At 54.2% G+C, this 27,267-nt stretch overlaps 1 protein-coding gene across 2 annotated transcripts; it reads right to left on the minus strand.

Annotated features, from left to right (window-relative positions):
- Positions 1-806: 806 nt before the first annotated feature.
- Positions 807-24,654, minus strand: TP53INP2 (tumor protein p53 inducible nuclear protein 2). 2 transcript variants are annotated; one of them, XM_030009400.1, is made up of 4 exons: positions 24,606-24,654; positions 14,576-14,915; positions 10,810-10,939; positions 807-9,373 (listed from the first exon to the last, which is right to left on the minus strand). In XM_030009400.1, exons 2-4 carry the CDS (start codon positions 14,697-14,699, stop codon positions 9,121-9,123), a joined length of 507 nt encoding a protein of 168 aa, XP_029865260.1. In that variant the 5' UTR covers positions 14,700-14,915; positions 24,606-24,654; the 3' UTR covers positions 807-9,120. The 2 variants fall into 2 exon arrangements, with proteins under 2 accessions (XP_029865260.1, XP_029865259.1); XM_030009399.1 differs by having other exon boundaries at positions 10,810-11,119.
- Positions 24,655-27,267: the final 2,613 nt, after the last annotated feature.

Consider the following 27,267-nt stretch of genomic DNA (forward strand, 5'->3'; position numbering starts at 1 on the left):
CAGAGCACCCCTTTGCTTTGCTCTCCTGGAGGCACCGGCACAGCACCGGGCTGCTGAGCTCAGAAAGCCCCATCCCACCCTTGCGCAAAGCAGGTTGCTGATGACCGTGTCCACTCTCATTTGGGTTATCTCCAGGGATGGAGACTCCTCAACCTCACTGGGCAACCTGCTCCTGTGGTCAGCCACCCTTGCAGTAAAAAACGTGGTTTCTTATGTTTAAGTGGAGTTTCTCTTATTTTTTTACTTCAATTTGTGCCTCTCATCCTGCCCCTGGGCTGAGAAGAGTCTGGCTCCATCTTCTGTACTCCCCCCACCAGGTATCTGCACACATGGATGGGATCCCCCTGACCCTTCTCCCCCAGGCTGAGCAGCCCCAGCTCTCAGCCTCTCCTCACCTGTCAGATGCTCCAAGCCCTTAATCATCTTGGAGGCATCTCTCTGCCTCTGTTAGAAGGTGGGTTGTAAGAACGTGTCAGGCTGTTGCGTACGTGCTTGGAGAAACAGCTGATGCTGTAGAGATCGGCTGATGTGGGACTTGTCTTTCTCAGGGCAATCGGCATCTGCTTTAGCCCTTTCAATCATCTACTGAGTTTGAGAGTTTGGTAATGGGGAGGGAAAAAAATCCCCTCAAATGACTTAGCCTGTACCATCCCCTCCCCTGTGTGTGCATTCTTGTCTTCAAAGAGGACTTTTTTCTATTGACTTGTCTCTGATAGTTACAGCATTAACTTCTAAAAACTTATTTTAAAAAACAAAGCTTTTTGCAAACAGGTTTACTTGCAGGCTTTAGAGGAATACACATAAAATAAAGTTTAAATTTTTTTTTTATTATTATTTCTTGTGGTTTTTCTTTGTATTAGACTTTCTTCAGTCAAAAGACAGCATTACAACCTAACAACCAAAACCAGGTTACAAACACACAGGCACACTACATAATGTATTCCAGGCAGTCGTGTCCTTCAGTCTGTTGACACGCGGCAAATGTTTAAACAATGTCCTACTAGAAGTAGGCACCCTTTCTCTACTAATCTTGCTTACACCAATTTAACATGTAACAAACAAAAAGGACGTATTTTGTTAGCTTCGAGTTTTGGACGAGGTTTCAGTCCTACAGCATAGGTGATGTAGAAAAACATGGGGCTTTTTTTCCCTCTTCTCAATATCTCAGCGTGGAAGTTGTCCCACTGTTGTAAGGCATTCAGCAGAGCACGGCTGATAGAGAACGGCTGCGTGGGGCATCTGCTTGATGGTGTGGGTCCTCTGCAACACCCCAACCAGGCCAGCTGAGTGGCTGCTCTGCCCTGGGGCAGTGGTGGGCACAGGGCTGGTGGCCAGGGACCATAACACTCTCCAATGCGTTTTAGGGAAGGCTTAAGGCAAACTTTTCTGACCAAACAGCACTTTCTTCTCCTTTCTCTTGAAAGTAAACACCGGCTATTGAACACACCCTCTGTCCTGGCGAAGCACTGGTGCTCGTTCTGCTGCTACTGCTCGCTCTCCATGCTCAAACCACTGAGGAACTGGGATTTAGGCTGAAATTTTCAAAGCTGCCTAAGACATTTAGGATCTGAAATGCTTTTTAGCTTAAAAAAAAAAGGGGGGGGGGGGCTAAATGCTTTTTAGGGCATTAATTCTGTTAGGCTTCTCTGAAAATCCCAGCATCTACTTTTAAAACAACAGAGAAACACAGAAATATTGAAACTGACTCCCCAGTCATCTCTTGCATAGGACTTTTAACTGTAGTTCACTGATTTATTCAAGTTCTGCAGTTGTGTTAAAAAAAGATGACAAACTATGAAAAAGGGTGAAAGGCACATGTACAGTCAGTCCAGCATGGAGATGGATAATGCGCATGGATGAGTTTTACAAGCAGAATACCTAGGGTTGATACATACAAATAAAATATTGCAGTGCTCAGTAGCTCTGTACAGATATATTTATGATACAAGAGAAAATATTACTATTTTGCTGCTATGCCTTGTGCTGTTCCCTCATCCCTAGATTTCCCGAAGCATAATTGTGTCGATACAAAGCTGAGGATAAGATTTCAGTGAGACTTGGGCATAGCCGCTCCCGGCTTCCCTGATGTGGATACACGAGGTGAACATGAAAGAGTGGAGAAACTTTGGGCTCCCCATTTTTAAGCTACACTTACAATTTTTAAGCTAAACTTACAACTTACTGTGCTGGTTTCCCCCTCCATTTGCAAGGAATAAAATCCTCCCCACACACAGGTGATAAAATACAATCAGAGTGGAAGGTAGAGGGATTTTTGTGGTTAGCTGTAGCAGAGCCAAAGCTTCACAAGCAGGGTTTTCATGCTCTAGGACATGCGGTAGCATCCGTCTAGCAGAGCTTTGCAATTGCTCTGGGTATGGGGCTGGAAAAGCGACCCCCCCCCAACCAGCCCAGGACTTATTAGATCAGGGTGAGTGTAAGGGGGACACACCTGTGTGTCACCTTGCTGTAAAAAAGAATTTTAAAAAGGACTACACCTAAAAGCCATCTTTGTTATTAAATGGAACTGCTCATCTTTGTCATCCTCATCCTTTTAAGGAAAGAGTTGTGGGTTTAGTTAATGACACAGATCTCTTTTAAGAAGCAAAAAGAAAACTGTTTGATGATACATTGATGAATGGCATGAAACGGGAGGCCATGGGGAGACCTCCTGCCCAAGCTGTGTCTCATGGTCCAGAGCCCATGGCTGATGAGTGCTCCCACCACTGGCATCCTGGAGTAAAGTGGAGGAGAAGGCAGCGTCTCTGACGGGTTTGAGGACACTGGTAACCGAAAGAGGGACTTGCCAACCATGCAGAGCCTCTCCCACCACTTCATCCAGCTTCTGCAGCCACGTTCATGCAACCCGTGACAGCTGCTCTGGTCATGTTAATGGGACTAGGACCGAGCCCTTGAGGAAATTATTCACGACACTGACATTGTATTGAGCAGATCTAAGAGAAATGGGCGGAGATGGAAAGCTTGACCTTGAAGAAGACAAGCCCTGAAGCAATCAACCCCGTTTAAGGCCCTTTAATGTCCCCGGCTGGTCTTACGGAGAGAGTCCCCTGGGATGGAGAGGCTGCAATTGTGGTGGGTGTCTGTCCTTGGGCTCTGGTCCCCATGAACAGCTGTGCTGAGGAGGTCACCAGACACAGTCCTATGGTGGAGAAGGACCTGGGCGGAAGCTCTGAGGATGGGGTGGGGATGCTGGAGTGCTGGCATGTCCCTCCCACCACCAGCAGCTATTTCTAAGTGCAGGCAGCAAAGGAGATGCAGCAAACTGGAGGCACATCTGCGCCACCTGTGGAAATGGTGGCTGTTGACAATCCCCGGTGGCTAGAGAGTCACCGTGGCACCAGCTGAACACGGATGGCCTCTTGTTTTAAACCTGGACACTTAGGGAAGACTTGGGGACTGCCATCACCCCATCCCCAGCACAGGGGAGCGGGGCTCGGCGCTGCCTTCTGGCAGGCAGCAACAGGCAGATGCTGAGAATCATTTTCCTTGACTTGAGGTGTCCTCTTGCTTTTTACTGGCTGTTTTCTAATTATTATATGGTTTAATCTTTTGGGACTAGCTTGTTTTTCAATAAATTCACCTGAAATTTAACTTCCACTTTATGCAGGGCACTGGAACTGATATTTATCCTCCACAGAAGCGATAGCAAAGCTGTGTGATTCAAGTCTAGAACCTCACTGGAGTATTTTTTCATCTTTTTTTTTTTGTTCTGACTGATATGACAAGACATCTAGTGTTTTTTTTTCTCCCCAGTGGGGCTGGATGGAAGAGGAAAAGGTATCAGTAAGATTTAAAATTGTAAAATTATCTATTGATGAGAAAGATGCCTAAAGGAACAGTGAAGATTCCCACAGCAGTGATCTTTGGGATGAACCATGAGTTTTTGTTATCCATGATGAAAAAGAAATGCTGATTCCCACGGAAAGAACCGTTTTCCTTCCAGATTGAGCTTTTACAGCAGAGTTTTTTGGAAAGCGCATTTGTGAGTGCAAGATTCAGAGCATCGGGTGACAAGGACTTTTGCCCCACTTCCCCTGGCAACTCCCCCCAGCCATGCAGTGCAGGCAAGGGCCAAAATTCGGTGAAAGGACTTTGTTGCGGCTGATGTGGCTGCCGGTGAGGTGTCCTGCGTGTGCTGTGGCTGTGCCGTGACCACTAGCCTGCCTTTGCACGGTGCAGCAAGCAGAGCCATGCAGGGAGCTGCCCTGGGATGCAGGTTTAGATGTGTCCTGGTGTGATCCGGTTTTCATCTTAAGAGGCGGCACTTCTCCCAGAGGGCTGCCTCTCCCAGTCTTGCCCTGATGGCTGGGGGACCCTCACCACTCGCTTCAGGGGTTTCATCCACTGCACTGGTATGGAGCCAGCCTGCCCTGCCCCATACCAAAAGAAGGCAACTGAGATGCAAATCTCTCGTTCCTTGCTTGGAGAAGATCCCCTACACCACAGGGACTTTGAGTCTTCGGGAAGCTGCTGCCAGGGCCAGAACCAGCTCGCCCATCCAAGCCCCAGCAGCCACGGCTGTGGCAGTGCCACGCTGCTCAGGCAAAGCTGGCGTTTACTGAACAGAGATGTGCCCAGGTCTCTCCACTGGGGAATTTCTCCTTCTTTTTCCATGCTTTCATTGCAAAAAATACAAAAATTTCCTCCCACAAATCTGCCTGTCACCTGCATCAGCATTTCTCCACGATCGCTCTGATTGATAGCTTCCCCCATCCCAGCTGCCTTCTGATCGCAGGTACTCGGTGGGAGTCAGGCCAGCTGCGGCTGATGCAGAAAGCACAGCTCTGCTTCACTTCCCAAATCCTCAGGGGCTCATTGCTTAAAATCAGTACCTGGTTATTCACAAACAAGCCCAAGGAGGGACCAGCTGCATTCTAGCAGCTGTAAGGTGAATTTTTGGGACATGAGCAAACGAAGAGGGACTGCTGCTCAGGGATGGTTTCACCACAAGTGGCCACAGCTCCTTTTTCATGCAGGCACTACATCGGAGCATCAAACCCTGCAGTTCTAACACGCAGCAGCATGTGCAGCCTCTCACCGACACACGCTGCCAAAGGCTCCGGCCACATCCCTGCAGCATCCTTCAGGACTGTGCAACCAAAGGCCTCATGGACAGAAACAAACCCCACAACCGAACAGAGAAGCCTGGAAAAAAACACATTTTTAAAGACCCCAGCATATTTGTTTGTCCCTGAGTCTGTGCTCTAGTTTCCCCTTATGCAAGTAAAGAAAGCAGACTCACCCTAGCCGTTCAAGCAGGACAGAGGCCCAAGGGCCTCACTGCCAGCCAGGACCGCGTTTCCTTCACCTTCCCATCAGGAGCATCACACAGCTAGTCACAAATTGAAAATACTGGGTGCAAAAAAACCCAACCCCAACAAACCCCTAAAAAACTAAAACCCACACCCCAAAACAACCTACCAGACACCCACACCGTGTTGTGAAATATCTACACATGCACACATGTGCAGATACAGAAAAAGTTCTCAGTTTTTAAGCACCTTTCATTTGTTTTAAGATTCGAGGAGACTCATAACCTCAGTGTAAAGTGGTTTTCTTGCTCTGGCAACACTGGGAAGGAGATTTGGTATCAGGCCAGGTCTTGTGCTCACTTGGGCAGGAGAGGAGCATTGCAGGGCTTCTGCAAAATGCAGTTTGAACACACCTTTGCCACAGCATAAGAAGGGTTCATCACACTGGTGGATCGACAGTCACTTTGCAGGGGGTTAATAGGTGATTATTAGATGTTAATACACAAGCAAGTGTGCCAACAACAGAGGGAGGGATTGCAGGAGCCCATATATGCTGTGGTAAGCGCATTCTGTTGACCTGCAGGATGCTAGGACTCGGGATTAACCTCTTCATGAAAACATTATTAATAATTTATTAATCCTTTATAAACATACTCTTGATATAAAGTGTGATAATAGTTCTGCTTCATGTACTGTGCTGGCTGGGCACAGAGTGATGAAAGATGTCTCAGACTGGCATGGAAAGAAGAAAGGAAAAGAAAACAGTTTGCATTCGCTTCTGAAAACCAGGACGGAATAACAGCATCAGGCATTTGAAATGGGTGCTGGGTGCTGGCTGTTGGCAGCCATGACTGTGCTGAGCCCCCCGGGAGCATGGCCAAAGGTTTCTGGCTCACGATGGATGAGCGGGACACAGAGGAGTGTTTTGATGAGGGGTTTCTCCTAATAGGGTACCGTTTGCAAGCAGACTGGTGGGCACGGGAAGGCCTGGTAAGTGAGGCATGGCAGGATCCACCCCAGGGACACCATTCCCAGCCAGCCTTGCTGTCCCCAGCCCGTCTTCCCCTGGGAGCTGCACAGAGGGTGATGGTGTCACAGCCAGCCTCTGATTTTGGGAGCACTCTGGAGGGACTGGCAGCGCCTTGGATGTGCAGGAAGAGAATTTGCAATGGAGAACCGGCTGGGAGGCAAACCATTGCTTGGCTTGTCCACTTCTTGATATATATTTGGGCTAGAGAGAAAATGCTTCCTCCAACGCTGTTGCCTGGTGGCCACAGAGCATATCACCAGCAATACGGGCAAGAGCAGCATGGGGAAGGCAGCCCCTCATCAGAGATCCATCGGACACCCAAGAGCTCGGGCTCAGCCCCTGCTTGTCTTCACAAGCACCTTGTGCCAGTGTCCCTACAAATGGCATGCTCCTGGTTCATACCAGGCATCACTTCAGGGGGAAAAAAAGGCATTGAATGTGAAGCCCAGGAAGCCAAAGGATGTACATGTTCCCCTCGAGTCAAGCAGTCATCAGTCTCTTCACCAAGAAGACACCAGAGACGAAATAGGGCAATCTCCAGCGTGGCCTCAGGTTCGGCAGCAAGGGATGGTAATTGCGACGAGGCCCAAGGAGCAGTGGGCGAGGCCAAGGGCCGGGAGGTAACACCAGGTTCCCCAGCCTGCTCTTCCTCTGCTAATAACTTAATGCTAATGCTCTGTAAAAAATCAGCTCCAGTGCCGCTGCGCTTACCAGAAAGGCTGAAAAAGCAGCAGGCCAAACCTGTGTGGCAGGTGCAGGATACAGCCCAGCGTCTCCACTGGCACAGCAGCCAGTGCCACACTTGCCCCGGTGGGCACTGGCTGCTGCAGCCGGAAGGGCAAGAGGCATCACATCACTTGTGTGATGAGGGTGTCGGGTCTCAGGGGGAGTTGAAACAAGAAACGGGGCTGGAAGAATTGAAAGGGAAAGTCTTAAAAGGCATATTTGAAATTGGTTTTTCATTCTTTCTGTGCTTTTAGGAATGCCATGTCATCGGAATGAAAGATAAACGCTGCAGGTGAGCATCATCAGCCGGCTCCCCTGTGGTCCAGGCTCCCAGGCACAGAGCTGGGGGGGGGTGGTGCTTGTAAGAGTGTTCAATTTGGTTTTAATCTCATTTAAAAAAAAAAAAAAAATCAATAAATATCACCTGTTTGAGATTGGGCTAACCACAGTTCCCTCAATCTAGGTCCCAAGCTGATATTAAGGGATGTAACATGGTGAATGGAAGAAACTCCTGTGAAATCAGCATTTTTTTGGGGGGTAGGGGTATTTCTTGTCTCAGAGGGTGGGAATCCAGGCTGTGAGCTGGCCACGAGCAGGACATGATGGCCAGACCTTCCCTGGGGCATGGGGTGCAAAACCAGTCCCTAATGGGAGGGAGCTGGGGGGGGGGGAATCATCAAATTTCTGCTGGGTTTGGAGCCATCTCAGCTGGTGCTAGAGCCAGTGAAAAGTCTGGACTGTGTCCTTCAAAAGGCAGAATGAGTCCGTCATGGGAAGGGGAGGGATTTGCATTAAAAATCAGCATTGCCCACTACGGAATTTGGCCCTTCACAGGAAAGGATGCAATTTTTAGTGAGCAAAGAAGGCGTTCCTGTTATGGCTCCCCTGCAGCGATCCTCTCACCTGGCCCCACTGCCCAGGCCTGCCCCATCCTCTCCCTTTGCAGCCGCTCCCAGGCCCATCTTTGCCCCTACTTCAGCCTCTTCCGTCCAGCCTCCTCTTTGGCATCCCTTCACCACCAGCTTCAACGTGCTTTTGCCACCTCAGGGAAGCTGCACAGGTCCCTGCCTCCACTCCCCTCCCAGGGATCGACACCAGGCAGCCAATGCTCCTTGGCTTCAATGGCGCCTCTTCCAAGTATATAGGTATAGAGAGAAATACGATACACACACGTATGTATGTATATAGGTGTGGCTTGGGCAGATGAGTAGCTCCAGGAGGAGGGGGCTCGCTCAGACGAGGCAGCCAGCAGCTCAGCGGGACCACCGGCCATGGTGATGCTACCGCTGGCCCCACAGCCAAGGGCTCCAGCAAGGTACTGGGACAGTGCTTTGTTTCCTGAGATTGCTTTTAAGGTTGTCTTTAAAAAAACACCATGAGGCACCACGAGCTGCCCGGCTGTCCCTGCCACAAAGGTTTCCACCAGCTCTTCCCCTCGACAAGCCCTTTTGGGACCAGCACTGGGGTTTTTGTCTTATCATGGTAAAAACGTAATTAAGAAATCAATGAGGGAGGGGAGTATTTGCTGGTTTTGGGGGGAAGAAGCATTATTTAGTGTCATTGATGAGATTTTCCTAAAAATCCCAAATCTTGTTGCTTCGTTGCTTGTTTCACTTCCACTTGGTGTCTTGGCTTGTGACATCCCAGTCTGGCTATCCGTGGAGTCATGATGTTATGAAGAAAGGCACTGATGTCACAGGCTCATCAGGACAAACGGGCTTCACCGTGGATTTTGGAAACGGGTGATTTCACTGGAAATACTGATTTCCCGTGTGAAGGCTGGCGTGGCTGCAAGGGTGGAGGGGGCGGCACAGCCCTCCATGCTGGTGGCTCCGGGAGTCGCTGGCCCAGCTGGTGTTGGGGGCGAAGGGCGAGGGGAGCAGCAGAGGGAGGAAGACGAGGAGTGGGGGCCTGGGCATGCAGGTGGCGGGGGGGGGGGGGGGGGGGGGGGGGTTGTGGAGTGAAACCGCAGCCCGGTGTCACCGGTGTTTGTCGGGGCCGGCGCTCCCCGGGTGGTGTTGGGGCGGGGGGTGAAGTCTCCCTCTGCCGGGGGAGGAGGCAGCGGGGAGCGGCGGTGCGGCCGTCCGGGCGAGGTCAGTAGTTGCAGTGGCGCTGGCAGGGCTGGTGGACAAAGGTCCTGGCATGCTGCTTGGCCCGGCGCAGCGGGCGCTGGTGGGCCCGGTTCTGCCGCTGCAGTGCCTTCTGGCTGAGCTGGTGCTTCTCCACCAGCTGCTTGGCCCGCTGCACCCGCCGCACCTGCCCGACCTTCTCCAAGATGGCAGCCTTCACCGAGAGGGACCTGCTGTGGTGGGGCATGTGCCGCTCCAGCCGGGGCTCCGGCACCTCCCTACGGAGAAAGGGGCCATCAGCAGCCGCTGGCACCCGGCCCTCGCCCACCCCGGCAAGAAGGGGACTGGGGTCTCCAACCCCCTCCCCGTCACGCCGTGCCCCCAGGATGGACCCGGCCCCCTCCTGCCCCAGCAGTCTGCCAAGAGGTGGGGAGGCTCGGGCACTGGCACGCTCTAGGACACCCAGGATAAATCCAGACACTACCAGGAACGGGGCTATCCCCACAATCCCCCAAAGTGGCTAAGTCCCTTGAGCCCAGCTGAGGGAAGCCGAGCCCAGCTGAGGGAAGCCAAGCCCAGCCCTATTTCCATCCCACTTGTGACCTGTTTGGTCTCCTGGCCTGTTTCGAGCTTCCTTTGTCCCCCCTTCTGCACCCTCCAGTGCTGAGGTTCCTCTGAAGCTCTTGAGATCGAGCTGTGGCCCTCAGGGAGACTTTGCAAAGAGAGAAGTCCTGGAGGAAGTGTCCCCTAGCCCAGATGGAGATTTACTCCAGATTTGTCCTCCTCTCCAGCTGCGGTGAGGGGCTTCTGGGGGAGATGCTAGAGGGCTGGGACTGGGGGACAGCAGGGACCCCACAGCACAGTGGGACCTGGGGCTTGGCTGGCAGCAGCAGGGCTGAGCGTGTGCACCATCAGGGCTTTCCCGGTGCTGCAGGGCAGTGGAGGGCAGCCACGGGGAGAGGGCAGAGCTCCCCAGGGGCTGCAGTGAGGCTGTGGCCCTGGGGAAGGATGGTGAGGGGCTCCAGCCCACAGCTTCTGGGGGAGGACAGGGCAGTGGGGCCATTTCTGTTAAACCTTTCCCGCCACTCCTAAGCTGGACTTTGAGACAGGGAGAAATGTCTGCATCCAGGGCTCCCCTGTGGCTGTGGGACATCCCCGTGCTGGGCCAGTATGGAGCCAGGAGGAGGATCAGGGGGGACTGCAGCACCCTCCTGCCTGGGGGAGCTGGGAGTCTTGGGGGAACTACTGTGCCTAAAGGCCACCTTGTCCTGTTGGGTTTGCTTTGCTTGTGCCATATCTGTGTGAAACCCCGTGTTTAAGCCCAGCCTGGCAAACCACCTGGACAGGTGGCATCAGCACGGGCGGCTGTGCCAGGAGACTCTGCTCGGGGCAGGGGAGGGAGATGCAGCCCTCTCCCACCACAGCCCAGCGACAAGCTCACAGTCCTGCACCCACAGCCATCTCAACATGATGTTGACATTCCCTTAGCAGAGTATTTTGGGACATGGAGGCTGCTACCCTTGCACGGTGCCAGCTGGGGCACCCTGCCAGGTGTGTAGGGTGCTCCCTGAGGTGGGAATGGGGGGACACTGAGGTCCCCCACAGCCCCACTCTGTCCGTGGGGATGGGGATGCCAGGACTGACCATCCACCCCAGTCTGCCAGTGGGTGCTGGGGCCGGCAGCCCTCAACGAGCACCCCCAAGCCACACTCACCCAGCAGCATCGTCCTCGGGGGCCTCCCTGTCCACCTCAAGGGTGCTGGTGATGTAGACGGACATGCTGGGGTGCTCGATGAGCAGGTCCTCCATGGGGCTGCTCCCCACTCCGCCGGGGCCGGGCCCCTCTGCAGTAAAACAGGGGGGAGGGGTGACAAACCAACTCTCGTCCATCAAGCAGGGACCGGCCAGAGCCGGGGAAGCGGCCGACGGCAGTGGCGGACCAGGGGGTGCCGGGCGGGGTCGCACCGAGCGCCCAGTACCACCAGCACCCACTCGCCGGGCTGTGCCAGGGCAGGCACGGCTGCCTGGAGGTGACAGGGGTGCAGAGCCATGCGGGGCACAGCGGGGAGACACACACATACCATGTACAGTGGGGAGGGGAGGGAGGGAGAGAAAGGGGCATCGTTAGTGCAAGAGACACCCCACCACCATCACCACCACGAGAGACGGGCACAGCGCTGATGGGACCTCGTGGGGAGGGAGACGCCAGCAGTGTCCCACACCATGCCCCAACCAGCACCCTCTGCACCGGGGCGGCTGCTGGTGCTGCGGGGTCTGGCTTTGCTAAGCCAGCAAGCAATGGAAATTGTTCTGGTTAGGCAGTTTAACCAAAAACTGGGGGAAACCAGCAGGGTTTACCACAGCAATTTTTTTTTTTCCTTCTCAAAACGAAGGAAGAAATTCAGCTGTCAAGAAATGCTGCTTTTGCCTGTTCTTATGGCATCTGAGCCGTGCCATGCCACTCCAGAGGAACACTGACCCGCCTGTGCTTGCAAACACTGGCTGGCACTTTGCAAACAATGAAGCCAAGCACACACAGACAACAAAAACAGTTCACACCTTTTTTCTGGAAGAAATCAGGGGAATAAATTCTTCAGCAAAGGTTTTCACCACGCCTTCAGCTTCAGTCCATTAGAGGCCAAGTTTTGGGTGGTTGATCCAGGAGCTGCCCCCCACACCTCAGCCTTCCTCACCTCCACCTCACAAAAGCACTTGGGCTGGTGTTTTTCTGGGCTGCCTGTGCTCAGAATTACTGGTTGTGTTATGGGAAGGGAGCCTGCACCTAATGTTGGGCTCATCGGGATACCTAGAGCCATTCCTGGCCTCATCGGGGGATTCAAGGGAACTGGTCTTGGTGGGGGATGCAGTGCAGTATCTATATGGACACGTGTGACTCTGCAGCTGGGTAAGGGTGCAGGAGAAATCAGAGGTGAATGTGTTCTTGCAGTGGAGAATACAGCGCATGAAGCATGGGGCCGGCATTCACCGCCCAGCACATCCCCGGCTTCTCCTGCAGACGATGCCCCAACCCTGGGGCTTAGGGCAGGCCACAATTAGCCTTGTGAACACGAGAGTGTCTTTCTTCAGGTCAGTGGATATCAAGCTATTAATAGTTGTTGGCATGCCAGGCTGGAGATTATTTGTCAGCCTGGAGACAGCCATTGAGCCCGGCTGGAGCATTCCCAGTCTGGCAGTGCTCCCACAACAGGGGGGCTGCGGGCATGGGGAGCAGGGGACCCAGAGTGGCTGGACTCTGCCCCAGCCATCCATGGCAACCTGTCCCCATCCTTTGCCAAGATCTGTTTTAATGTCCCAAGGAAAGTTTCTGGATCCCCAAATCCCTGGGAGACTTGCAGCTGTATCGCTAAGCACTGGGAAATGCTCTTTGCTCCCTCCCTGGGTGCTGAGCAGAGCCAGGCTGGGCGATAGGGGCATCTGAAACGCTCCCGGGAGATCTGGTTAATCGGGTGCATTTTCCAATGTGTAGGTCAACGACCTGGCTGAGAGGGAATGAATTTGGAGGCTTATTAGGCTGCCCTGCTACTGGGAGGGAGCCAGGCTGTGAGATGCTTGCCGGCCACCATGGCTCAAAGGTGAAGGACAAGAGCTGGAGCCAGCAGGTTTGGTTTTTAAAGTACTTTGGATAACTCCAGCCTCAGAAATAGAGCTGAAATAAATCAGTCCCTCACTGGCCAGGGAATGCTACAGGAAAAGGCAGTGGCAGGGCTGGTGGGGATTAGCAGGTCCCAGGCAGACACACTGCTGAAAGCCAGCTCTGCACCGAGAGCTTGGCCACTTGGTTGCAAAACAAATGGGAGCCATTTGTACCAAAGTCATCCCTGGATCCCTGCTGAGCTGGCTGCAGCCTCGGACCCAGGAATCAGGGCACAGCCCAGCGTTCCTCTGCCTGGGGAAACTCCTGGCTCCTCTGGCATGCTTTGGACATGCTGCAGCCATTACCAGCTGGCCCAGACACGTGGCAGCTGCATGCCTGTTGCTCCAGAGACCTCCTTGCAACCAGCGCCCTCCGTGTCACGGCTGTGACCCCCCCCCCCCCAGGACAGTCACCAGAGGGCCCAGAGGACAAGAAATCCTCCACAGCTGCCCATGCCAATGCCACCTATCCACCTCCACCAGCTCTCCATACATAGTGCTCCCACCAGGCACGGGGATGTCCCTGTCCACCATCCCAGGCTTGTCCATGCTCTGGTTCCCTCTCCAGCTCACTGCATGGGGGAAAAACCCTAACGAATGACTTGCAACATGAAAATGACCTCTGCTCACTGTACAGGGGACAGGCAGGGAGCATCTGCTCCCAGGACAGATGCCTGCAAGAGGGAGGACAAAACCCTCCTCCTAAACCTGCAGGATACATTTGTGGTCCCCTGGGCTGGGGCAGCACAACTAACCAGAGGCTGCAAAAGCAGACCATGGTCATCAAGGAGCTCCTGCACAGGCAGGCTTGTTTGTCTAAGTTCACTGCCCAATTTGCAAGCAAAAGATCATAAAATTATCATTGCAATTGGTTGAGTCATCAACCCTACAATAATAACACCAAGGTCTTAATGGAGCTGGAGAAGCTCTCAGCACACAAGGAATTTGATCTGCCTGGTTGGTGTCAAACAGGGCTCCAGATGGTTGTTGCCATCCCTGGGAAGAGGGAGCCCCTGAGGGATGGGGACCTTGCACCAAACATTCCTTGTATGAGTGGTGTTAGCATGGGCACTGGGAATGATTTGGGAAGATAAGCCCTTTGGAGTTGAGATTTGCTCCCCTGATGGACTCAAATGACCCAAGCATGGTCAGATCGCCGGTGGAACATCCCAGCTGGGACAGGCAGGCACTGCCGCTGCCTGCCCTCGCATGCGGAAAATCCTGAACCCCCCTCACCAGCACCCAGGGACTGGGGTTTCCCCCAGGGGAACAGGCTCCCAGTTTGCTTTTGGCAGGAGCACCGCAGGGAGCGGCTGAGCCCAGCTCCTCCTGGCAAATTGCGACCCATGGCACCACTTAGCCGAGGCCACAGCACTGCTGCAGCTCTCAGGCAGACAGCCCGCGTGGGTTGGCATCCCCCAACCCACCAAGCTGCTGGCGGGCAGGATTGCACTGAAACCCTGGGTGCCTCCCCCCCGGCTGGTGTTGTGCCAGGGTCCCATCCTGGTGCGGAAGCACATGAAGGCTCCCGGGCAGCAGCAGCCCCAGCTGGGGTCACTGCTGCTGCTGCTCCCACGCGGGCGGAAAGTCCCTATCCACCATTGGGAGAGGAAAGGGAAAAAGGAGGAGCAGATGGGGGGCTGCTGTGGTGACCACAGGGCTGGGTGCAGTGGGCAGGGCAGGGGGACCAGGGGAGGAGGGATGAAGGGCAGAGCTCTTCACATGTGGTGAAAGCTCATCTGCCGTCATCTCAAGGGGTCTGCCCAGCTCTGGAGAGACAAGGTGCAGCAGAGGCTGTGGGAAACCAGTCCCCCTGCTTTTCTCACCTGCAAGATCAATTATGAGCCAGCCATCCTCCTCCTCCTCCTCCTCAACAAAGGGTTTGGGCTCCTCCAGGCCTTCTGGCATGTTGCTGTCGCTGAAGAAGAGGCTGGTGAGACGCTGAAACATGATGGGGAGCGGTCCAGTGGGATAGACAGTGAGTTAGAGCTACTGCTGAGTACTGGCTTCCAGGCGCGGAGATGGGAGCAATGGGCAGGGAAGGGAAAAAACAGCACTTGTGGTCTTGGTGGTGGTGGAGATGCTTTGCTGCTAATGAAGTTGTAGCTGAGTTAAATGGCTTATAGTGCAGTTCTGAGGTTCTTCACTTGGCTTCAGTGCAAAGGCCTGTAAAAGGGAAAGAAAAAGGAATAATGCATTTGGACTGGTTGGCAGTGTGGCCCTCCTGCATCCCAGGGGCTCAGACAGGCCAGAGGGGATGGTGAAAAGGTGGCCCCAGCATTGATCTGCACCGTGGGCTGTCCCAGCTGCTGGCATCTCCAAGGGCAAGTCTGAAAGCAGCAGTGGAGGGCTGGGTGTCCGTGCCCTGCAGCTCCCCGCCCACACCAAGCCCCGCATTGTGTCCCCTTCCTCACGGGTGGTGTGTCCTGGGGGATCCCATCTGCCAAAGCTGGCAGGGGCAGAGCCAAACACTGTCCCAAAGTCAGGCTGGGACCTGCCTCCCCTGACACTGAACAGGCACTGAGCATGGCTGGTGGCACTAAGCTTTGCTGTTAGGGCAGGGCAAAGGGTGCGATGCTGCTGTCCTATCTGAGGACGAATGGCACAAGCCATCCCCAAAACCCACCACCCACCCACTGATGGCCATGCCAGCATGGCCACCCTCCCCTCCTTGAGCTGGGTCCAGAGAAGCCCTTGCCAGTGTTTTGCTCGAGCCCTGCCTGTGCCAATACCTGCTTGAGGTTGGTTTAATTTTGAAAGGCATTACTGTTGCTCTGTGTGTGTGTGTGTATCTGCAGGGATGCTCTTCTGATGTAGCTGCATTTCGTTGCCACCCTCCAGCCCCAAAGATGACACTGTCACCTGTCATCACTGCTCCTTTACAAGGACCTTACAAGGAGCCATGGGACAAAGCACTTAGCTACGGGTTGTGTCTTGGCCCCGAGTGCTCGGGCATGAGTGTGCAGGAGCAAGTGGCAGCGAGCGTGCTGACCCCTCACAGCAGGGCAGGGTGAGGATGACGTTATCCCAGCCCTGGGTGAGCCTCTGCTCCATCTATGCTCATCCTTCTTTTACCCCTGGGAAAAGACATTCCTCCCAGCTCGGGGAGAGGTTAGGACTCACTAAATTTATTAATGACTGCAAAGCTCTCGGAGAGGCACAGACAGATGGTAGCTACAAGGTGCAGAATTTTATTTGTGCAGAAAAAATGCTTTTTGGTCCAGAGACATTAAAGGGCATTAAAATGCCATCAAGAGCTAGATGCGGGGAGGAGGGACAGCTGTGTGCTGCCTTGCTTGGCACATTGCCATGGGTGCATTTAGAGGACAAACCCCCAGTTCATGGCTCTGTGGATCAAGATGGCATAGAGCCTGCAAGTGATCCTGGACCCTGGTGAAGCCCCATATGCTCTGCACAACATGGAATGGGAAGGGTGCAGGGAGGCACGATGTGTCTGAGCCTTGGTCCATACACATGCCAGTTCTCCAACAGCTCAAGTTCTAGCTCAGACTCCCCACAACCAAGTGGCCTCTCCAGCCACTTCCCAATGTTGCTGGGAAGGGTGGTTGGCCTGGGTGCTTGCTGCAGTTCTGGGGCTCAGGCACGCTTGTATTTATCCATCATGGGTTTATCCATCATGGGCTCGCCATGCCTTTTGCCTTTTCCTAGGTGCCTCAAGAGGTACAACATCTGCTCCACAAGGCAGAAAATGAAAAATCAAGAGAACCCTTTGGGTCCATGGGTGGGATCCCCTGGGCTCTGGGGGCTCATCCTGATCTCTGCCACCCCTGAAGGCAGAAGGGAGTGCCAGAGCATGAAGCAGCCTTGCAACACCCAGCTCTCCCTCCCTGGCACAGCTGGGGTAGGAGTGTGACACTACCTGTCCCCTTGAGCAGGTCTCAAGCCCCAGGTGACTTCCGTTGCCCCAGAGGTGCAGGGCAGACCACGTGGCTACAACCTTGCCTGGCTCCAGATCCCAGTACTCAGGGGTCTGGTCCCCCCCAGCTCCGCATGCTTCCCACTCCCTCCAGGATGGCAGCCTCCCACCTCAGTGGTTCATCCCTTCCACTCACACCCTGCACCTGGATCCATCCCAGGAGAGGCTGCAGCTAAACAAGCTGGGCCCCAGCTGGGAAAGCATGTTCAGAACAGACTTGGCTGAGACTTATGGACCCTCTCGCCATGATGAATTGGAGGTTGGCGAGGATTCCCTGCTCCATGTCCTACAAGTGTTCCTGGCTTCCCCTGGAAGCACTGAGCGGAGGGTTTTGGGGCACTGAGACATGGCAGAGATTGCCTCCAACTGCAGCGAGAGCTGCAGGCTCAGCTAAGGCAGCTCTCACCTCCCAGCCCCCCCAACACCCCCACAACCATAGCAAAGCCACATCCTTTCTGTTATCCTGCAGTGTGCTCATGATTAAATTATCCAGACACCCCCCCTTTCCTGGAGCATTAAAGCATAATAATATAAGTTAGGGAAACAGCATGAAGAGGGGCTGATATCCAGCTGAGCAATGAATGAAAACTGGCCCATCGGGCTCCCTTGTGTGCTCTGTGCCAAGTACAATGGGGATTTCCCTCCCATGGGACCCATGTGTGCATCCATCCTCTCCCGGGCCAGGCTGGCAAAGGGCACCCAGGACAGCCCTGATGCCTGCGGTACACAGCCATGGCTTCATTACACTCCAGTTCTCACTGCCTGCAATCTGAAATCTGGCATGTGCCTGGAGCATTTGCCTATTTAGTAAATATCTTTTAATATTATATTAATATTATTTATTAAATATCTAATTGTAGAAGAAACCCTGTTGCTGCCAGGTACCTGCTGGTGATGTCTCTCAGGGCTTCCCACTGTTTGCTCTTCCCCAGGTCCCCAGGCAGGAAGGAGAGGGGCAGGAAGGAGCCAGCAGCCTGTGGCAGGCACAGGGGGCTCCAGTCCCCCGAGAACACCATGGCCCTGGCCCCGTGCAAGGCCAGGAGCAGGTTCATGTGCTTTTTGAGCTGGGGCAGCTCTGCCTTCAGCATTCCCAGGCCAGCAGAAGTGCCGAGTCAAAGCTGACCCCAGCATCACCGTGAAGCTTCTGAGGGTGACACACCAGGGATGAAGGGGCTGGGGACAGCACGGTCCCCTGTGCTGTGCCCTGAGCCCACCTTGCTGGGGAGGACACTAGCAATGCTTTTGGCCTGCCTTGGCCAGTGGCCTAAATGCAAATTTCAGTCTTTTTCTCCCCTCCTAGATGTGCCTGCCACACAACAGCAGAGAGCTGGGGTCAAGAGCTGGCACACAGGGGACAGGAGGAGGCTGGTGGCCCCAGCCCGGCTGCAAGGGGAAGGTCACCCAGAAAAGCACCCAAGCAGCTACTGCAGGCCAAGGTCTGAGCCAGGCAGAGATTTTTCCCCACAGCCTCGGCAGAGCCAGCCTAGAATGAGCTTGCTGCTGGTCTGTGGGCTGGCTCGGCATCACAGCCCTGCTGAAGCTCCTTGCCCGGACAGCAGCGGCGCACTCCCCTCTGCTCTGCGGGCTTGGCTTGGAGTTCATCCTTGAGTGAGTTCAAAGCCACGTGATAAATTACACAGTCAAAACAGAGAGGAGAAAACCTCTTCTTTTTATTTTGTTAAAACTTGACAGCAGCTTTCACTGAACAGTAGCAAAGCTGGTCTCTACCTCTGCCCCCTGCCCCGGCAGCAGCGCTCATTCCCCTGGCACCTACCTGCTTAGAGACTAGTCCCCAAAAAAATCACAGAGTGCATCAACGGGGAAGTCAGGAGCTGAAGTGTGTGGACTCCACAGGTGCCCTCCTTAACCCAAAGATAAATTTCCTTTCCTGAAGACACAAGACATAGAAGATACTACTAGTTTCAATTGCCCCTTCTCCCAAATTCAACTTCATTTTCCTTACCTCTATAATTAAAGAGCCTGGGATAACCACGCTCCTGTCACACACAGCCAACCCCATGAGAATGGGCTGTCAGGGGCCATCCTGCTCCAGAGCAAACCCACGGCATGCCGGAAGGGCTGGGGCAAGGGTGCTTACAGGCAGCTGCAATAGCTCTGGGGGCAGCAGGAAAGAGTTAAAAGCTCCCCCAAAAGCAAAAGTTGAGCTGGATCATTTTAAAGGAACGTTCCTCAAAGAGTTTAAATAAGTCACCAGCTATCCCCTTCTCCATGCCAGGGAGCATGGGGTGGCCCTGAACCACCCACTGGTGTGAGGGGGTCTGTGCTGTGCCATGGTGCATGGGTGGGCTACACAGGCAGGGCAGAGCTTGCAGGATCTGCTCCTTGGATAAAGCAAGCCTACCCCACCCCACAAGCTCCCGCTGCCTGGGGATGTTGCAATCCTAAACAGGAGGTTGGTTCGCTGGTAACACCTGCGAAAGCACCCATGTGTTGGTGGCAGCACGGACAGAGCCGGCAAAGCCAGGGTGCTGTGCTGTGATCCCCACAGAATGGCTGCCCGGGGCTGCTTGGCCAGACTCTGCCTTGGCTGCCTGTCCTGGCCGGAGCAGGAGCTGGGCAGAGGACAGACAGCACGATCAGACAGGCTTCACAGGAAGAGAGCAAAGGCTTCCCAAGAGTCGGAGGAGCCCTGCCAGGGCCAGCCCCGGCGGCACTCAGGGAGCTGCGGGGGAGCTCCTGCCAGTGCAGCTGGCAAAGCCTTCAGGATTAAACCTGCATGGTGGAGGCAGGAGCTATAGATCCTGGCAAGCAAGGACCAAAATGAGCTTTAATCCTCACCCTCACTTTATCCTGTCTGCTCTGAAATCCCTCCACAACATTTGGTTAAAAAGGCAGGATCAGGCTCTTTATCCCTGAGATGCACCTTCAGCAAGTTTGCAGATGACACCAAGCTGAGGGTGCAGTTGATTTGCGGGGGACAGGATGCCATCCAGAGGGACCTTGGCGGGCTGGAGAAGTGGGCCCGTCTGAACATCATGAAGTTCAACAAGGACACGTCCAAGGTCCTGCACCTGGGTTGGGGCAATCCCCAGTACCAGCACAGACTGGGGGCTGGATGGGTTGAGAGCAGCCCTGTGGAGAAGGACTTGGGGGTACTGGTGGGTGACAAATTGGACATGAGCCGGCAATGTGCACTCGCAGCTCAGAAAGCCAACTGTATCCTGGGTGGCATCACAGGCAGCATGGCCAGCAGGTCGAGGGAGGGGATTCTGCCCCTCTACTCCGCTCTGGTGAGATCCTCTGGAGTACTCTGTCCAGCTCTGGGGTCCCCAGCATAAGAAAGACACAGACCTGCTTGAGCGGGTCTAGAGGAGGCCACGGAAATGGTCAGAGGGATGGAACACCTCTGCTATGGAGAGAGGCTGAGAGGGCTGGGGTTGTTCAGCCTGGAGAAGAAAAGGCTCTGGGGAGACCTTACAGCAGCCTTTCACTGTATAAAGGGGGCTTAAAGAAAGACAGAGAGAAACTTTTTACCAGGGCCTGTAGTGACAAGACAAGGGGCAACAGTTTTAAACTGAAAGAGGATAGGCTTAGAGTGGACATAAGAAATGTTTTACAGTGAGGGTGGTGAGACAGTCGACCAGGTTGCCCAGAGAAGCTGTGGATGTCCCATGCCTGGAAGTGTTCCAAGTCAGGTTGGACAGGCCTTTGAGCAACCTGGTCTAGTGGAAGGTGTCCCTGCCCATGGCAGGGGCGTTGGACTAGATGGTCTTTGAAGGTCCCTTCCAACCCAAACTGTTCTGTGAGTCTGTGAGTCTATGATCACCCATCCACTCTAGAAGGGAGCAGCTCCTGGCCAATGTGTCCTCGAGGCACTCCAGACCCTCCCTGCAAGCCACCAAGAACATCAGCTCCTCAATGTCACCATCATGGAGGGTTGGCAGTGAGTCTTTTGGCCCTTTGCGAGGCAAAGGCTCCTTGGCTGACTGCTGCCCATAGCACCCAGATGGCAAGACAGCCACACGCCACCTCAGTCCCTGTGGTTTCCACCAAGCCCTTCTCTGGCTGGGACAGCCCACAGCCATTGGCAGATCAAGCTTCAAAGTTTCTCCAGGTTTTCAGAAAGCCTCCACTTTCCCTGTGGCAAATGTTTTCCCCATTTACACCAGGGGAACCGGGGCCAGCAGCCTCACGGGAACTGCAGTGTGGGAGAGACCCAAATGTGTCCCTGCTAGGGGATTTAAGTCACTGCTGCCCAAGTAGTGCCTTTTCACCTGGCAGAGACGGTGCCCACAGAAGCAGTGGACCAGGAGGTGGCTTCTCTGCCCCTCCGGTGGCCAGGGCTGGTCAGAGCTCTGGTGCCTTCTTCCAGCCCACCTGTATCTGCCAGATGTCCCACATCCACAGAGGAGGTATGGCCAGCACTGGGGCACAAGAGGACTGCCTGTGCACCACATCCTTGAGGCTGAGCTGCCCCAGAAACCGCACATCCATCCCCTGTCCGCTCCCAGAGCTGGGGTCACGACCACAGGACAGCTGCCATCCTTCCCAGGCTTCCGCAAGCCCCCTTACTTAGCATGGCAACCCCATCCCAGGCCACTGCCAGCACAAGGGGACAGCCCACAGGTGACACTCACTTGGGGACACATGAGTTTCTTAATGAATCAAGTTTATCAGAATCCTTCCAGAAAATCCAACAGCCTTTTAAAACCAGCCAGAGGGTATTAAATATTAAAAGTTAAAGTAGGAGTAAGGAAACCATAATGCATCAAGTTATTTTCTTTTCCCCCTTTCAGAAACCTCAACACAATAATTAGTTTTCTGAGTCACCATCACTGCAAATAATCCCAGGAGCTAAGAATAGGCAAAAGGATTGGCAGCAGAGCCCCGGGATGCGCCAGGAACTCGCCAGGGTGGGAGCCACAGTTTCGCAGGACTGGCAGCTCCCAAGAGTCACAGGCTACAAGAACAACAGCAACTCCACTTGGAAATGGCAACAGTCTCCCTTAAACTTTCCATAAATACTCTGCAGCGGGAGAGATGCTGCTGACAAGCGGCAGAAGTGGTCCTTCCTCAGCAGAGCTAAGAATACCCCGTGCAGTCATCACGGCAGGCGTTGGAAGTATAAATCAGGTGCCTTCCTCCAACCCACTTGGGAAATGTTATTTTCAACTCATTTTACCTAAATTAGACAAGGGTTTCACAGGCTGCTCTTGCCATGCTGTATGTACCAAAATCCTAAACCTGGCACAGAAACACAAAGCAAAGGAGAACTGGGTCCAGCAGCTGGGCAGCTCGGGGGCAGGGGGCTGCTCATCACCCCAAAAATGACCAGTGAAGCATCCCTGCGCTGTCCTCTATCCATCCCCATCGAGGAAGGGACCAGAGCTGGCAGGGACTTGCCTGGGACAGTTCGGCAGGGCTGGATTAAAGCATTTGATCACTCAACAGCTGCACTACAGCTCCTGCTGATCCCTTTGCTTCGCCAGCAACCTTGTTTATGGGGTTCCCCTGGGGGAACACTGACCACACGGGTAGAGCTGGACCCTGAGGCTGCTGCTGGCATGGACAGACTGATGCCAGCAAACCAGAGGCTGATTCATAGCCAGAGCCTCTTCCACTGCAGAGCTGGGAAGTGGAGGCGGGGAGAAGGCAGAGGGTAATTAGAAAAATAATTAAAAAAACCCTCTTTATCATGAGACTCTTATTATTAATGGCAGAGCAAGCCAGCACCTGGAAGGGCTTTCCTCAGCCAGCCCAGGAGCTCAGCATGAACTGGAGTCCCCATGTGTTCCTCCAGATCCCACCTGAAGGAGGGGGACTTGGGGTCACAGAAAGGGGGATGGTTTTCCTGGAGCTGGTGTTCCCATCCGCACCAGCTCCCCTGTGTAACTGCTGCAGGAAGGTCCTTACCACAAGGACAAACCCAACCTTCTGCTATTTGATGTCATCGCACAGAGCCCAGGAAAATCTGTCAGTGTCTGGCAGGATCTGAGCAACCAGGAAATTCTTAGATTTGCCATGAGCTGTCCTATGAAATTTTAGAAGTTTCCTCCCTGGGATGCACTAGGTGAAACATCCCTACAAGCGTGCGCCTTGAGAGGGGAGCAGCCCCAATGTTACACCCTCCATAAATCACAGGAGGCTGAATACAAGTTGGACTTTGATATCGCAGGAGCCCCAAGCTCCCCACCAGCTCCTCCCGAGCCCACCCGGTGCCATGTATGCACTGGGGCAAGATTTTCCTGTGCAGGGCTCGCTGTGCAATTAGCGCTAAAAAGCTCTTAGATAAGAATTCACATCACAGGTTTTGCCAGTCTTGCTACGAGCAGGTGATATTGGTTTATTCTCGAGGGGAAAAACTCCCATTATGTTTTTCCTTTTGTGTTCAGCCAGATAAGTAGCAATTTGATGCAATGGGTTCCTAATGGTGACAGTGAGGTACAGCAGAAAGCTTTTGTCTTTTTTGGGGGATGAAAAAAAAATATGAAAGGAGAAGAAAGATTTCTTTTAGAGCAAAAACAATTGTTCTTGGCACTTTGTAGACTAAGCCCAGTGGGAAAGAAGGTACAGCGCAGTCCTGTACCGGAGCCCAACACCTGTTTCTGGGATGGCTTCCTACCCTAGCAAAGCCTTGGTCAAATTAGCGACAGCACTTGGCACCTACCCAGCTCAGCCCTCACTGCTGCCGCTGTCAGCAGTGGGTGTTGCTGGTCCCAAGAGAGGCACTTTAAGCCAGTAGCTTGGGACCCCAGGGTGCCAGTGCCTTTTCTCAGGCTCTCTAAGCAGGGCTGTAGCTCCCCAGCACACAAGAGACATAAACATATAGATGTAGGTATATGTATAAAAAAATTACAAAACCAAGTATGCCCTTTTTAACATGTTTCTACAATTACACTCCACAGAGTCCAAGTTTTTCAGCTGATGGGCCCCCTCAGATGAGAGCAGGTTTAGTGCCCAGGGCCTTCCAGGCTCAGCCAAGCTGCTGAGGACTGGAGGCAAGAGGTATGAAATCCATAAGAAAGTTGACCTTTTAGGACTTAGGACATTTCTGAGCTGTCCCAAAGCAGGTGCACTTAGAGCAGTTATAACTAAAGTAGCCGCTACGTGTGGTACCTGACATACTCATGGGCTCAGCATCCCAGGACCTGGCAGTGCCACACTGGTGACAAGGTGGGATGCCACGGCATGAACCTTAGCCTGGCACTGCCAGCATGCAGCTGGCACTACCTACTATGCACAGCCCCGTGGCTCCTTCCCACGCGTCGCAGTTAAACTCAATAAAACTATCTAAGCACGTGCCCAAATCTCATTAAAACCGCTGGAGTTTACAAAGTAAATCGAGATCGAAAGATGGAGGTATTCAAAAGCATCGAGGATTTGCTGGAAAGCAGTGAGTTAAATAGAAAATACCGATGCAGCTATTTCTGTCTTACATATATTTCTACATCATATATTTACATTCCCTTTCCAAGAAGCCACGTTTTTCACCCAAACAGCCTCTAATAAACACCGGGTGACGCGTCCCACGCGAGACCGCTGTCTGTAACCCCCAAGTCCCACCGGAGGCTCGCCGGGCTCCCCGGGGCATGGCCGCCGGGGGAGGCAGCACTCCGCGGGGTCACGGCGGGACAGCGCGCCCGGAACGCGGGGCGGGGGGGGGGGGAGACACCAGCCTTATGACGTCTCAATGTCATATGCAAATGAGGATACGTCACTACAGCGGAGCCAATGGGGGCAGAGACCAACCTCGAATCTTAATCCGGTGATGAAGAAACAAACAACAGGCGCGGGGGGGGAGGACGGCACGGGACCCCCCCCCACCCCCGACCCCGGCGGGAGGACACCGGGGCGGTGAGCGCCCGCTCAGACCGAGCCCTGCCCGCCACCCCCGCCCGGCTGGTCCCGACCGCCCCCCCGCCGCGCAGAGCACAAACCCCGGGCGGCGGGAGACTCACCTTGCCGGTCAGGCCGCCGTGAAGGGGAGCGGCGGGAGAGAGCGGCAGGAGAGAGCGGCGGGAGAGAGCGGCGGGAGAGAGCGGCGGGGAGGCGCTGAGGTAGTGCCGGTGCCGGTGCCGATCGCGCGGTTCTGCCGAGCGCCCGCCGCTCCCCCGCACAAATCGGGACCTTCCGACAGCTGATCGTGACGTCACAAAGCGGCCCGCCCGCCGACGGGTAAACGGCCAATGGGAGGCGGCACCGGGAGGGCGGGGTCGGTGGGGAGGGAGGGCACCGCCCACCTCGAACGCGGGGTCCCGCTTCTGGGGGGGTTCCGCTATGGGGACGGCGGCTCCTGGGGGCAGCTCAGCCCGGACCCGCCGCCGCCCCCACTGCCCCGCTCAGCCCGGGAGCCGAGGCGGCGGGCAGCGGAGCGGCCCCGAACGGGGGGGGACCCCGCTCCGGGGGCCTGGGGGGCCCGGCCCTGCGGGGGCACAAGCGCCCGATGCTGGCGCCCGGGCTCCTTCCCTGCCAGAGGCGAGGGGTGGGCAGCGGGGGAGGGGCGACAGCGGCCCCGGCCTTCCCGGGGAGCGGCCCCCCCGCCCCGGCCGGACAGCGGTTTCCTTCTCCCTGTTGCGCTGAGGAGGCCTCGTTCAAAGAGCAACTCTGATGGGCCACAAATGAGGGTGTCGGAGGTGAGGGGCACGCAGCCTTTTGCCCGCCTTCAAAACAAGTGGGGGCTTGGAGGGACGGCTGGTACCTGCGGGCCGTCACTGGGACCATCCCGTGAGCGTTGGGCAGCCTCCGAGATGCTCGGCAGCTCTGGGATCGCCTTCGTCCTCAGCACGGGCTGACCATGGGACCAAGGTTTGGTTTGACGTCGTGCCGAGCTTGTCACACGGCAGGAAATTGTCCGTATAAAGATAGAACATTTATTAAAACAGTTATTAATAGAGCAGTTTAAGCATCTGAGTCATGCATGTTACAGTTAGGACTCATCTGGCATCAAAGGTGAGAATTCCCCATCACAAATTCACACGAAGCAAAATTTAATTGAGTCTTACTCAAAATTAAATAACATTTAGTCTACTGTAATTGAAGGATCTTCCAGAAGGGTGTAAACCTTCTCAGGAGGAGACCTGTCACCCGGCAGAGCTCTTACCCTCCTTTGCCAGGAGGGGACCAGAAGCCCGTGAAGCTTGAAACATTTCTAAGCAGAAAATCCACTCATTTGGGATGTTCATGGAGGGCATTTCCAGCTGACAACAGCATTTTCAATTAATGCCACAAAGAGCTGGAAGTCCTTAGTGCTGCTGGGCGTAGTGGTGGAGGCATCTGCAGGAGACACCCAGAAGTTAGGGCGTAACGCACGCTTGACCCCCAGTCTGGTCCCTGCTTGAAGACAACAGCTCATGCTTCCAGTGGGGTTTCATTTTGCTGCTTTTATTAGTACTTGTTTGACAAGGAGGGATTACAACATGGCTCTTACTGGCTGCAGCAGGAGTGCAGAAATCAACCTTTAATCCTGCTCCCATACAGGAGTGGATATAAATAAATGCATCAGAACAAATCTTGCTAGGGTTAAACTTCTTCTGGGGTAAATGGTCCCATTCGCGCTGGCATGTCCCCAAAAGGGCTGGTTTAATGGGATGACCCTCTCTCCCCATTGGGATGGGAAATGCTTTGGCCTCTGCTGCACCCTGCCCTGGTCTTTTACCGCAAAAAAACGGGAGGCAGCCCCCCTCCCAGGGCAGTTTTTAGCCACAGTGATTCATTGCTGGGGGGGAAGCTGCTGCAAACACAATAAAGCAGAGGAGCAAGCTTTGCACCGGCCTGGAGCAGTCAGCAGAGGTTGCTGGTAGCTGCTGGGCCTGGGCCTGGGTGCTGTGGTCGATGGGCCCAAGCTCAACCATGTCTATGTGGCAGCAGGAAATGGTGACTTTAATCTCGCCAGTGCAGGGAACAGCAGTCAGGAAGCTGTGGTTGCTCAGCCCTCAGTGACTAAGCTACCACCCTGAGCTGGGGTCCATGTCCCTCTGCCCTCTTCAGTCCCTGGGGACAGCAGTGTCCATTGACACTGAATAAGGGAAAGAAAACCAGAGTGACTTCTCTGTGGCATCCTGGGGTAGGATGCAGGGACACCCACCATAACAAAGGGGATGACCTGACTTTGGGTCCTGGATGGCCCTGGCCATCAGGTCACTGAGGAAAGTCATGCCAGAGAGGGTGAGCAGGCAGCTGACTGCACATCACCTGCCCGCAGGTAATGGAGAGGTAGCTGTAGCCTTGGTATGTCACAGCATGAGGCTACACCAGCAGGCGCCTCAGGCTCTGCTGCTCAGGTGCGTAACCAGCAGCACTCTGTATTCAGGTGACTGTTGAAAATAGGATGGTGATCACGTTGGCTTCTGCTTCACCCAAGAGGTTTTGGGAAGCAGCGCTGATAGCTCCTGGCAAGGTGCAGGGCAGGCATGTAATGCATGTGCTTTGTTTCACCCAACAAATGGCATGCAAATCACTCAGGGCTCTCATTATTTGCCCATCCTTTATTAAAAAAAAAAAAAGGATGCTGGGTCCAGCTACCCAAAACTTCTAAAAAAATAGGAGATCAGGAAATAATAGCACGACTGGATCTTTGCAAAGCCCTCCAAGAACACGTATCCAGCATTCAGGATGGACTGA

This window comes from Aquila chrysaetos, chromosome 3 (genome assembly GCF_900496995.4).
Source record: "Aquila chrysaetos chrysaetos chromosome 3, bAquChr1.4, whole genome shotgun sequence".
NCBI classification, from domain to species: domain Eukaryota; kingdom Metazoa; phylum Chordata; class Aves; order Accipitriformes; family Accipitridae; genus Aquila; species Aquila chrysaetos.